The following is a 14,467-nucleotide window of genomic DNA, read 5'->3' as shown; positions in this document are numbered from 1 at the left end:
TGTGTTCAACAGTCTGGTTCCATACTTCTGTCTGTGGACACTGTTTTTCATATTTTTATGCAGTTCTTAATGGTTGTAAGACTTAGAACTTTGTGTCCCCAGTTCTGTAAAATTAGCTAATCTATATATGATATTCCACTATGTTCAAATGCTAGCATGGTTCTTTCTTTGTCATTAATTTGTACAGCTCTAATCCGATGAGTTCACTGAGGCTTTAAGTTTAAACTTGACTTAAATACAAAATAAATGGCCCATTTAAGTAGGAAGTGTCATGCTCTTGTGATTTCAACATTTCTTGCTGATTCAGAATATTGTATTTGTATATATTTCCTCAACCACTGCCGTGTTATTCTTGGTTTGCCAAGAGGGAGGTTCATCTTGTGGAGACTTACGTGATAGTCCAGATGAATCTGAGGAATAGATTCGACATGGTAACAAAAAATTATCTACCTTTTTCAGAAATGCTGGCAAACTTTTAACTTCAAGATGAATTTTTAAATCACACCAAAAATAAAACTGAAACATGTTTTTTTTTAAGATGATCATTATTGTTTTTCTGATCACTGAATTTTTTCATCTTCCTCACAATTCAGCCATAGCACAGCAATCCAAAGGTGCATTTTCTAAGGTGGGACTTCTCTAATTTTGTTTTCTAAACTCTCAAAATATCTTACTTTTTTACATGCATTCTGCAAACTCTGTTTTTTTTTTTTTTTAATTACATCAAAATCTGTAAAATTCAGGTCATTAATCATTTTTTCTGCTCAGAAATTTTATTCTTGGGATTAGCTATCAATTTCCAAGTTTGCACATTAAGGAACATAAACCTTTTTCTTCTGGAATGAAGGTTACTGCTACTTAAAGAATGCTGAACTAGACTGGGATGATTTTTTATATATATATACAATGGAAAATCCTACTTTATAGTTGCCTAGAGAGATATTCATACTAAAACTTTGGACAGAAATGAGCATTTATTATGTTTCAGTATACTGGATAAACAGTGACAAGGTTTCAGCATAGCTTCAGTAGAATCAAATAAAGCAATACATTTGTTTGGCCATAATCAATTCTGCAGAATTTGGCTGCCGTTCACTGAATACCAATGGTTTCTTATTTCTCCACAAGTAAAACTTACTTATGGAAAAAAGAAACTGTATAATTGGCAGCTTCCTACTAAATACAGTCATGTTTGAGGATAGTTTCCATTTTTCAGTTTACAGAAATAGTATTTGTACCTACAGCACAATGAAGAGTATACTGTAAATGAAAGAATTCTGTTTTTGTCTGTAATCTTACTACATAATGATCAGCTGTGAACACAATTATTGTATAATTGAGCTCTTGAATGAAGTGTGGAGAATACAGATTCTACCCCTCCAGGAAAGGAGAAATTTTTAATGTTCTTCAGTAGCATCTTTCACTTGGTATTGGTTTATATGGGGAATAGCAAAAGAATGAATTGATTAAAGATGTTTTTTCTGAGGAGTTGCACAGAATAATATTTTAATGTAAGTCTTTAGAGTCATACTTGAATGAACCATAGCGCAGGCATTTTGCTGGAAGTCCAAGACATGAGTCTTACGATATTCATATGATAATATGAGGACAGGAGGCAGGAGGACAGGAAGTTTCAGAGAAACTCTTTAAACTGAACTGTGTGAGATAAAAAAAGTTGAATTTGGATTGCAGGTGAAACAGTCCATCTAGAGAGGAAACATTAGCTGGAAGATCACCACCAAGAAGATTAATCTTGCTATTAGACCTCAGATTTATGAAGACAATACTTTTATCATCGCTTCTTACTAGTCATAGCTTCCTACAAGACTGTATGGAAGCTCCATGAAAGGAAGGAGAAGGACAAACAAGATAATATGAATTAAATTTTGTCAACAGTCTTAGAAAGCCAGCATGTAGTAGTATCATCTGTGGTGAGCACATAACTGAAACTCTCAGGATAAATAACTAAGTTCAGAAGAATCAATTGTCAAGCACTTCAGATGGGAAAAGAGACCCATATATGAGCTGACTTCCAGTCCTTTCTGCTGAAGGTAACTGATGGTAGAGCAGTTTCTTTTAAACTATCCCTACCAAAGCCAGAAGCCGATTTCAAAACCCGGTATTAGGCTACAGTCCTCTTTGTAATTGTTTTCTGGCATTGGTTAATAAATAGTTAATAAGGTGAACAAAATGGAACAGCTTTTAGTGGCAAGAGTAGAACTGACACTCCTGCCTCGTGGTTAGAGGGATCCCCTGGGATGTGAAGACCCAGATTTTAATCTTTGCTTGCATCAGGTATGCTGGACATATGAGTCATTTCCTAGTCTCTCAAAATATGATTCATTTTACGTAATTTTAACCATATAAAAGCAGGGTATCTAGTCTGAATTACTGACTACAGAGGGAAGCTAGATGGCTAAGAATAAATGTCTTAACTTTGAGACAGCAAAAGTCAGGTGAGGTGACACTCTCCCTAAGCTACTGGCTATTTTTGTCTGTGGTTTTGACTACAAATTCCATCCTAGACCTAATTGCTCTCATCTAAAGGAACAAATTTTCATGAAATGTTTTGTATTTAACAAATTTTCCAACGGGAAAATAATCTGTTGAAACATTTCTGAATAACTCCAGTGCTCCAAGGAAAGGTTCATATCCCAGCAATGTGGCAGCAAGGAAATCTTAGGAGCAGCAATGAAAACTGAGATAACAGTTGCTGAAGTAGTTGTGTAAATGAGAATGAGTACATCCAGCACATTGTACCAGATATAATGTAGCTCCTGACATCTTAGAAACATCAAATCTTGTTTTAGGTTCACTGTCAGCAGGCACTTGAACATTTTAAGGCTGCTTTTATTTTCATCTTGAAGTCCAGAATGCCTCAGGGCTGATCAGTTTGGTGGTTATTCATTGCATTTAAAGAAGCATCTGGAATACCAGAATACCAAAAATAATGACAAGAGGGATATTAAACAAATTGCAAAACCAAAATAAGGAGGTGATCCTCCCCCTCTACTCTGCCCTGGTGAGGCCTCACCTGGAGTACTGTGTCCAGTTCTGGGCTCCCCGGTACAAAAAAGACAGGGATATCCTGGAAAGAGTCCAGCAGAGGGCCACAAAGGTGATAAAGGTCCTGGAACACCTCTCTTATGAGGAAAGACTAAGAGTCTTGGGTCTGTTCAGCCTTGAGAAAAGAAGACTCAGAGGGGATCTGATCCATGTCTATAAATATCTAAAGTGCAAGGTGCTGGAGGCAAAGGGATGAGGCCAGACTCTTTTCAGCAGTGCGTGGTGATAAGACCAACGGAAATGTCCACAAAATGAAGCATACAAAGTTTTGCACTTCTTCACAGTAAGGGTGACAGAGCATTGGTACAGGCTGCCCAGAGAGGTTCTGGAGTCTCCTTCTCTGGAGATGATCAAGACCTGTCTGGACACCTACATGTGCAACCTGGTCTAGGGAGCCTGCTTTGACAAGGGAGTTGGGCTTGATGACCTCTATATGTCCCTTACAACTCCTACAATTCTGTGACTGTGATTCTCTGATTCTCTGATTCTTTGACTATGTATCAGACTTTACCTTTTGTCTTTCTAATAGTACTATAACAAAACAGCCATATCTTCTCTGTCAATTACTTGGATTTTTTTTTATAGCACACTTGGAAATACTATGAATGTGGAAATAGGTCCAGAACTATGGAACTTGCTATCGACCTTTTTTTATTTGCAAAAATATGTTTGCATTTGCTTTATCTGAATTGATGGGAGACAAAAGCATAACTGTTCAAGTATTTCATTCCAGTTACTGGAATACCATCACTTTCTGTCAGTGTCTGAAGCGTTCTTTTCGAAACTTATTTTGTCAGCTCTCAGTCAATACTTGTAAATTAATTAGAGAGAAAATTTCTGTGAATGAGAGCTAAGCATTACTGTGCATGTCTTATGCAGTGTCCAGGAGGAGCCTTCACACCCAATATGCGGACAACCAAAGAGTTTCCAGATGATGTTGTGACCTTCATTAGAAATCACCCTTTGATGTATAATCCCATTTACCCAATACATAAGAGACCATTAATCATCCGGATAGGAACAGACTACAAGTATACAAAGATTGCTGTGGATCGAGTGAATGCTGCTGATGGAAGATACCATGTCTTGTTTCTTGGAACAGGTAAGGCAAAATTACCAGTAACTGTTTTCATCCATTGCTTTATAATTTGAATTTACAATATATATTTATTTAAACATATTTACTATTTACAGAAGTGTCTACAAAAATGCATAAATTATGTCTGTTTGTTTCTTTTACTTTATTTTTATGTTTCCTTTGAACCTGAACTATGTAGTGGATAGAGAATTATATCCAAGTTTTCTAAAATAATTTCTAATATGGCCTACATTTTTGTTTTAGCTTCATCAAATTTGAATCTGAGGTTATGCTTCTGAAGTCTGCTGGGAACACATGAGTTATACTCATACTGATCAAATTTGATTTTTCAAAAATACTCAGATATGAATCATACTCTCTTGATTAAAGCAGACAAGCAGAGTGGAACTCTGGCTAGACTATAGGATTCATTCACATGTGAAACTCCCACTGGCTTAACACAACATTATGTGCTGATATACACAAAGGCTAATCTTTTTTACTTCAGATGTTTAAAGTAGAACAAAGGAAAAGAACTCCAGGAGAACAAATATCTCTCTAAACATCAGAAAATGATTATAGAGATGGTTTGCATTGCTTTTACGGTTTGCCTATTATTTGGGTCCTGGTTATTTTCTACTTGTAAAAAAAAAAAAAAAATGCCTGCCAGTAAACTCACATGGGACTGGGAATAACCAGCCCGATATAATAGATTTAGGAAGCTGCTGGTAAAAGCACTTCCAAGAATGTCAAGCTTCTAATGGGATGGAATTATAAGTAAGTCTCTTCAGTCTTCTTAGAAGAACCTCCTTAGCTATCAAAGTTAGCTAGGTACTCTTATACCAAAAGGGTATAAATGCCTACTGCACTGTATCAGCAGAAGCATATCCAGCCAGCAGGACGCTCAAAGAGTACCATATCCAGCTATGGGCTCCCCAGTACAGGGATAACATTGACACAATGGATTGAGATCTCTTGGTGGACTGTAGCATGTGATTGATGAGAATGGGCTGAGAAAATTGTGTTTATTCAGGGAAAGCAAAGTGGAGATCTCATGACCATCTACATTGTTTTACATATTTATTTAATATACTCAGTGTTTTCACTGTCAGGATGAGAAGCAATGAATACAAGATGGAATATGAGGCATTGAAATTATATGGAAAGGAAAATGATTCACCATTAGAGGGATAAAATATTGGAACAGAGGTCCAGTGAGGTTGTGAATTCTTCATCTTTAAAGAATCACAAGATTCAAAGCCTAACAGCGCATGGCTCTGAAAATGTTAATGTAATAGACCCTGCTTCAAGAGGAGTATTGCCCTGGATAACTTCTAATGGCCACTTTCAGCCTACAGGGTTCTGTGGTTCAAGGACAGGAAATAAGAAAACAGAAATACTTGGCTCACATTTTATCACACCTCACAGGTTACCATTTTCTGTACTGTGAAGGCTTGGTGTATTATAAGACATCATTAGGATAGAAACATCTCTAAATAATAAATTGTAGTAAAAAAATTCAACCATTTTTAATCTGGACGTTTTAGTTTTCTAGGTAGGTAGTTGCTGAATGAGTTTTAAAGCATCCTTTTGATTCCACTTGCAAGGTCAATGTAAGTGAATTAGGTCAGGTCTTCTTCCTTGTCATTTTTCTTCCTAACATATGGACACATTTTCTTTTCAATTTAAATAACACAACTGCAGTTCTCAACTTTCAGACAATTTAGGGTCATATTTCTTCTTTCCTTCAGAGGTAAAGAAAAGCAGTTTTCATGCACTACTGTGGAAATATCAGAAGCATTAATAGATACTGACAAGGAGGAATGGTCACAAATTGATGCATAGGAAGTTCCGCACAAATGTGCATGGGAACTTCTTCACAGTGCAGTGACGGAGCACTGGCACAGCTGCACAGAGAGGTGGTGGAGTCTCCTTCTCTGGGGACATTCAAGACCTGCTTGGATACCTACCTGTGCAACCTGGTCTACGAAGCCTGCTTTGACAGCAGGGTTGGACTACATGATCTCTAGATGTCCCTTCCAACCCCTGTGATTCTGCGATATTATCCCAACTATTCTTATACAGCTCCTCAAGATCTCTGTCCTAATAAAAGAGAATACTTGTCTATTAGCTTTATTCCGTGCCAAAGCAGAAAGTCTTGCTGTAGAAATAGCTTGGCAGACTAAAAGAGATCTTTCAAATGCTTGTTTTAGGTATTTTTTATATAGTGGTACCGCTAACTTAAAATGTTCTATAAAGATCTAATGTTAATTGGAGGAAAATCCTACTAAAGTTAAGTAGAAAATGCACAGCACAGACTTTTCCAACTAATTCAGGATCCATAATGTAGCAGTGTTAGTTAATATTGAAAATGCGTTGAAAATAATGTGAATGAAAATGCACAATAATGGCATGTAACATTGCAGTAATTCTGCAAGATAAATATAAGCCATTTCATTTTATACTCCAGTGAGCTGCTGACCATTCTTAATGGTGTCTATGATGATTTAAAACATTAACATGCCTCAGCATGTACTATGTTTTTTTAGTCCGCTTCCAAGTACCAGCACGGGGTCTGCTTTGGACAGAATACACAACCTGTAGCTCTTAATACCTTATGTGCATTATTTTTAACTTCTGCAGTACATCAGAGACAAGGATCGCTGTCTGTCTTCCAGTTAGTGGTGAGGGTGGGCATCATTATTCCTGAGTAGGACACAGTGATTCCCTGAGACACTGATACCTTCCAAGATCTTCCTCAGAAGAAACTGATGTAGTGAAAGTTACTGTGTTTCTCAATCCTTTAAAATAAAAGTGATCAAGTTTCAAACACTGAGAGGATAAACTTGTTTTCTTTATTCTCTGCTTTCTGTGAGACTCAGGAGAATACAATAGAGATATTAACTGTCAAAAGGAATGCAGAGGGGATTTGCTTTGGTGTCAGTTCATCCCAGCAAATGGAAAAACCACACTGTGTAGGAGAATTTCATGTGATAATTTCCTTGGGAGCCTGGTGCCCCACAGCCAGAGACAATGGTCACGGCACCTGGTGACAATTACACTCAGCTCAGATGATGAGTTACTGCTGCTGAACTGAGATGTTGCCAGCCATGTCTGTCACTGTCAGTGACCTGTCTCATGCTTGAAACTGGAGTGTTTTATGTCTTGCCAGATGCAGAGCACAAAATGTTTAGCTTTTCCTCTCTTCCTCCTCTATAGCCTCAGTAATAAATCAGTTCCTGGATGCAAGTGAGGAATAACAGAAGTAGAAAGCTTAAAGAACCCCAGTGGTTTTCATGATGTAGCTGTGGTCTGGGAGGCTGTAGGCAGCTGTGTCATTTTTTCATATTAATGTGAACTAAATGTAGTGTTTTCTTTGCACCCTTAGACAAAAATGTTGAGTTTAAAGGGACTAGTCCATGCTGAAAGTCAATATGTTGCCTTTATCTCTCTTTCTGTCACCTACATAGCTAAGAAAATAAATCCCACAGTTATTATTCTTGCAGCATTCCACCCACTTTTCGAATTATAAGGATCACCTATGTTTTTTTGGGTTTTTTTGTGCTATTCAATCTGAAGACTCTCAAACCACTTAAGAAACTTGCCAGTTCACCCAAAATAGGTGGACTTCATCTCTCTTTGAGCCAAATTAGAGTAAGAAGAATCAAGTCTTTAAGATAAATAGCAGTGCTACAAGAGAAAGGTACTGTGCACTTTGTCTTCCCAGAAACCAGTGGGATAATTCACTGTGATAAAATGTAATCACTTAGTCGCATATTTGACGAGTACAGTAATGATAATGTTTTTTTCCTATGGGATGAGTAATAACATATTCAGTTATTCTGCTTCATTTATCCCATTTGTATGGTAGCCCACATTTCAATCTTGTAGTTTTTGATTCACACTAGTATTTCACTTTAGCCAGTCCAATTTTATGTAAAGAATTCAAGAATACAATACCTTCCTAGTTTATCCCTTGGTAGATTGTCCTGCATTTGAGTTTTAAGAACAGTAGTAAAACAGCGTGAGGACATTTTCCTGAGATTAATATTTATTTTTTAAGCATGCCACCTACTGCTTGCAGTATTGAAAGCCTTTAAAGTCCACACAGATTGCAAAACCAAGAAGTTGTGCATGTGGCTTTTTTTTTTTTTTTTTAGCTCTGGTGATATGAAAGTATTTAAAAGTTGGGGTCAAACTTGGATACATTAAGCAGATATGGGCACTGATAGGATTTTTTTTCAGGTCCTTGCCATCAGTGTTGGATATGTTTTTGTGTGAAAAAAACTAAGGGATTGACATGAAATGGCACTTCAGGTTTCAGATGATTAATGTAGGCCAAATGCATCTGATGTGGCATGAGGTTGATCAACGTTTTTAATAACTTTTATGATGCAACACTTGTTTTCAGTCTGGAACAGTAAGTGCTTTCCAAGCATAAGGTTGTAATATAGTCATAAAGATGTGAATTAATTTTGAGAATACTTGTTTCTAGGGTGTTACATGATGACTGTCTTCTTGGAAAACCTAATCTTGCTGACAACAGTAGCCTCCAGTAACACAACAGCCAAAATCATGTAATAAACTACATATTCTAACAGGGAGAAATAATCTGGTCAGAAGAGCAAGCGTGCCTCCCGCAGCTGTAATGACTACAGCTTCCTGTCTGTGAGCCTGGGGAGGTGGTGTTGCACAACCACTGCAGACAGGGCTCCTGTCCTCCCATTGCTCACACAGGGGTGAGTCATTCAAAACCTCTTAGTGACCAATTCTTCTTAAAAAGATACGTAAAGAAGATGTCCCTACACATTTGGTTTCCTCTTATTTTTTGTTCAGTCAAGATAGTGTTGTTTCCAGAAATTGGATCCAGCTCAATCTGTGTGAAAATTTTGTCCTCAAGTGTGGCTCGTACCTGACTATTGTTCTTTGATGCAGCTTGAAATTATTTCGCCAAGTTTCACAGCAGCAATATGAGATGAGGAAAAAAACAGATGGTGGAGTTATGTGGCTGTGGTTAGAGCCCTGATTTACAGCTGAATGTAGAGACGTCTCTCAGGTCTCACTGCTAACCTGCTACCATCCCAGGTGCTTTGCTGAGACTGAACACTGTCTCAAGCAGAGAGATTTCAAGCATTCTGCCAACTCTTTTTTTTTTTCTTTTTTCCTGATAATTTTATCTATCTGCAGCTGCTTCTACTCAGTTTAGAGACCAAAAATAATGAATCTGCCTGTGGTCTGACATGTACAGCACAGAGAAGAGAAAAGCTTATGAAGGGTTTGTTGTGATGTCTCTTGCACCAGGGCTAACATAGTAGGCCCCCGTGTGAAGCTTTTGGCAGAATAGCAGTTGATGTCCTTTGCAGTCATTATTTTATGATATGTGGAAGTTGGATTTCTGATTTGTTGTCGGTTTTGTGCATACAGCATGGCTTAGAGGTGGCTGGGTCCTGTCTCTCCGATGTTCATCATACTGACATCTGCAGTGTTCACTTAGGACTGGGGAAAGAAAGACTAGGAGGAATTTGAAGAATGAGATTTAAATTCAGACCTATAGATTCAGCTTCTGGAATGCAGACTCCATTCAAATACCTGCATATTTTTCATCACTGATCACTAAGCTTTGCTTTTTCTATTGCCCATGTTCAGTCAGACCAGGAATTGGTGTTGTTATGAGGCATTAGTATTAATGAAGCTCAGTTGGTTAATACAAGCCCCAATTTATGCTTTGCATTTCAAGGGAGTTTTTGTTCTTTTTGCTTTACTACCATTGTTGATGTTATAACTATTTATCTCTCCTTTTCCTTTCTTGGGTGCTACCTTCCTTCTCAATTTATTTCCCACTCTGCATACTCTCTACTCCATCTTATAGCCTATGACACATCAGTGCTTTCCTCTCTTGCCACTCCCTCTTTATCAGTCCTCTCAGGAGGGAATGTGTTCTCAGTGACATTGTCTTCCCCATGGAGCTTGGAGACTGCAGTTGCTCAAGCAGGTCTGAAACAGAAAAACAGTCATAATGAGTTGTCCCTGTCATCTTGCTGTCAGCTCAAGGGAGATTCCTCCAGATGTCCATCTGCCCTCCATTCCCAGCCCTGGGATGAAGAGAGTTTACAAGCAGTTCCTAGTGAAAAGTCAGGGCAAGTAAGTGTGAGCACAAGTCTATCACTTCACCTGGGACATTCTAGCAGTGGGTTTATGTTCTGGAAACACAGTAGCTTTTTTCACAAGTATGTGAAGTCATAACTATATAGAATTGCTTTCAAGGGGACTTTGGGAAGTAACAAGTAAACATAGAAAGAAATAATCTCATTCATTTTTATGATATTCGCAGAATTAGCTTAAATGTCATAGTGTGACTAGACATGAAAAATGTAAGTAATTCAATGATCTTGTAGCTGGCTCACAACACAAAAGATTACCCGTTATGAAATACACTGTAAAACCACTCAGACACTGCTATTTTGCATACATTTCCTGCAGTGCACAGTAACATATCCTTTCCAACCTTTCTTCTTACTGATGGAATTTACTTTGTTGCCTTGCTGTTATAGAAAATAAGCAAATACAATGCTCAAAAAAACTCAGATGTGCCATCAGTGTTCAGACATAAACACGTAGAAGTGACTGATGGCAGCTACTTGCTTACAATGGAGACTTCAGTACCACTGAAGAATAAGAAGTGTTTTCTAAGCACAAATATTTGCTTTTCATCTTTTAAGGAAAAGGCTAAGTAACAGTAGAAAGACTCTTTTTAAAAGCGGTGGAGAGTTATGGCCTACGAGCACTACTGGAAGTATCTGTATTTATATGTACAGTCTGTTGGAATTATCTAAGTGGCTTTATTTAATGAATAGCTTTCTATTGCCTACTTTCCCTAAGAGGAAAATGTATTCTAAGCATTACATTAATTTTACTAATTGCTTTAAAACAATGGAGAATATCTTTCTGCAAGGATCTGTCCTTAATGGTACAATAGTGAGTCAAAGGGAATGGTAAAATATTGAGTTAAAGGGATTGACTCGTAAGGTAAACAGTCCTTAACTTTGTGTGTTTAGCTAGGTTGTGACAAAAGGGTAGATATGAACCCTGTTTCTAAATGGGAAAGGTTATCAGGACACAAGGGTTTGGCGTCAGGCATTATCAGTATTTTCTCACAATGCCCTGGATAAAATCTCCCCTCAGGTTATGATTTCAGTTTCGAGCAATGTTTGAGGACCAAAGACGATTTAGGATTTTTAAATGTGTGACATGCACTAATGGGTCACTGAAACAAACCGGTTCTTCGGTTCTTTGGAAGCTCAGCTTCACATTCCTTTGCAGGTAGGGTCACTGTCAACATGCTTCATATCCTGTAAGTCAGGGTCACAGGTAGCTGACTCTTTGCAGGCAGCTGAAAAAAATCACAGAAGGCTGCAACTCCTTTTTTCACTTCTGAGGCAATGTTCTAGACTGTACAGTTTAATATTTGTCATTCATAAAAGGATGCCAAAAGACAGAGGTAGACTAGACTTAAGCTATGTATATTTATGCGTGGGTTATTCTCTTTAGCAGAAATACACACATGCACACATGCACATGCTTCTTAGCTGTAGTGAAGGATGCATCTGTAGCAGTTTAAAGCTTCAGTGTGTCTTGGCAGTTTGTAAAACTCTCTCAGGTTCCCATAGCTTTGCTAATACTGGCACCTAGTCTCGACCACAGCTGTGCTATCAAGAGATTTAGTTTCAGTAATATTTCTTTGGAAGGAACTGGTTTATTGTGCCACTGTATAATGAGAATAAGTGTTTTCCACAGAAAATTTTCATGAAAAATTCATGTCTAATGTGCCCTGAGCACGCACAATTGATAGCTACAGATTTTTAAGTCTTGTCAGCTTTCAATTTCTATTTATTTTATTTTATTTTATTTTATTTTATTTTATTTTATTTTATTTTATTTTATTTTATTTTATTTTATTTTATTTTATTTTATTTTATTTTATTTTATTATTTTTTATTTTTTATTTATTTCTTTATTTATTTTGAATTGCCAAACCGGAAACTGGTATTTCCCTTTCTCAGTCACAAATTCATGAAAATATTTGTAGATACTTACCTATATTGTGCTGTACAGTTCCTGGTTTTTCCAGTTTTACTAACTGCAAAAGTATATACTGCTCATAAAACTTTTGAAGGCCAAACAGAATCCGTACCATGTGTTCCCATTCCTCAGAATCAATACTGAACAAATAAATTTATTGTACTCAGACAAATTTCCAGACCTTTCAGATGAGAGGGATTTTTCGTGTTCTGTTTCTTTCCAGTACATTTCCCATATCTATCCTTCTGATTCTCCACAGTCTTTCATTTCTGCCACATGTGAAATACGTCAGTGAGCATCTCAGCCTTTATGAACCTCCACAGAATGACCGCTCCATTTCATATGTTGTAACCACATAACCACACTAAATCACAAATTTTCTTACTCAGTATACACCCACAAAAACACCACCACTGACACCTCATTTTTGCTTCTTACTTCTTCAACCTGAGGGGATTGATTGTACTTTGACATGGCAACTATAAATGATTCACCACAGTGACTCCTTGCCTTTTTTTTTCTTTTTCCACATAGACAATAACTCCTACTAATATACAAAGGGCTTAAGTATTGCTTGATTTTCCTGCAAAAAAATCAGCTTATTATTTTTCAAAGTAGATAGTTATTCTTTGGAATATTTACCTTTCCTGTCATCAGTTGTCATTTCACATTATTACTGAGCATGAATACACTTCAATTATACAGTAGTTCTCTTTCACTTACTGCTCTGTTTTTACCATAAGATCATTACTGACTTTGATTGATATTTCCAGGTAGAATGGTGGTACTTACTCCAATCTTACCATGATTTCTTGAAATTCATATATAAGAATAATACTGTTTACAATCTTGTTGAAATCTGTGTCTTTTGAGGGGATCATCTCATAGTCCTTTCTCGCCCCAAATTAATACTTTTTCTTACCTTTCTCTATTTCACAGTGCTGGCTTTGAAGGTTTCTTTTAATAGTTGATAATGTTTCATCTTTTCTTGTTTTTCTCTTTGTCATGTGGTCTGATTTCTTTCTCATCTTTTCCAGATCAAGGAACTGTACAAAAAGTTGTTGTCTTACCCACCAACTTCTCTGCAAGTGGAGAACTCATTTTAGAAGAGCTGGAAGTTTTTCAGGTTTGGCTTGCTTCTACATTTACTCTTCCAATGTGTGTGTTCGTACAAACACTTTGTTCTGAAAGACTTTGGCAAGGGCAACTGTGACTTGATAAAAGACCAAGTAAATGTGCCTACTGCCAGCTTGATACCCACCCAAAGAGCAAACTAAAATGTCTGAATGAGGACGGTAACTAGGCTTAAATCCTTCTTTACCTCTATATAAGTTGCTTATTTTTTATGTTGTCATACTAGATAGAAGGATTTTTATAATCACATTAGTGGCTTCTGGATGGCAACTTTTCTCATTGGCATGCCATATTGAGACTATCACTATTTACAGATAAAATCTAAGACACTTTAATTATCTGATAGTCTTCCTATTTCTGTGCTGCATAACTGGAGCAAACTAGTGGTTTTGCTCAGCTGCAGATCTTCAAAGCTTATGGAATCAAAATACAACAAGATAAACACAACAAAAACCAAAAAGAAATGTAAACATCTAGAGGGAGAAATAAAGGAATAGCTGCTGTCAGTCACTCTGGCATGTAGCAGCTTGTAATAACCTAAAGAAAATATTCATCCTCATGTTGAAGATTCCCCGTCAAATTATTGAATGGGATGTTCTTTAAAATAAGTAGCCTGAGGTCAAATGGTGTTCATCTATAAACTTAGCTAAGGGTTTTGTCATGGGCTTTTTTTCTATTTCACTGAGAAGATACAAAAACAAAAATGTAAGCTTTTTATCTAGGCATGCAACAACAGCTATTTCCCTAAGAAAAGGAATACTTTCTGTGTCAACCTTCAGAAAAGCATAAGTAGCTTTTGTTGAAAACCTCTTTTTGGAAAAGATAAATTTTAGAGTAACACCCCTTAGAGTGTCATTTGCCCAATTATTACTTATTCCATTTGCAGAAAGTAGATAGGTGAGATGGGAAGAATCTTGATTCTAAGCCTCATTTCTGGACATCTGTGCACAGACCTTTTTATCCCAAACCTTCAAATACATAACTGCAATTGGAGTCTGTGCAGGCAGTGTGGCAGTAATAAGTCTCTCTAAGGGGAATAAGATCACTGGCTTTGTTCTGATAAATGTGGATAGTAAGCAAAGCACAGATTCCAGAATATAACCAAGATGT

General features: G+C 37.1%; 1 protein-coding gene across 1 annotated transcript in view; it reads left to right on the top strand.

Moving 5' to 3' along the window:
- SEMA3C (semaphorin 3C) overlaps positions 1–14,467 on the top strand; it is a 117,036-nt gene that overhangs the window by 90,260 nt on the left and 12,309 nt on the right. Inside the window, exons 12-13 of the mRNA XM_065743667.1 lie at positions 3,946–4,168; positions 13,261–13,349. Coding sequence (XP_065599739.1) covers positions 3,946–4,168; positions 13,261–13,349 — 312 coding nt within the window. The remainder of the gene's footprint in view (positions 1–3,945; positions 4,169–13,260; positions 13,350–14,467) is intronic.

This window comes from Cyrtonyx montezumae, unplaced genomic scaffold, assembly GCF_038088225.1.
Source record: "Cyrtonyx montezumae isolate F1298 unplaced genomic scaffold, pur_monq_1.0 scaffold_3, whole genome shotgun sequence".
Lineage (NCBI taxonomy): Eukaryota > Metazoa > Chordata > Aves > Galliformes > Odontophoridae > Cyrtonyx > Cyrtonyx montezumae.
The sequence above is the reverse complement of the archived record's forward strand: the minus strand, read 5'-3'. Positions and strand labels throughout refer to the sequence as shown.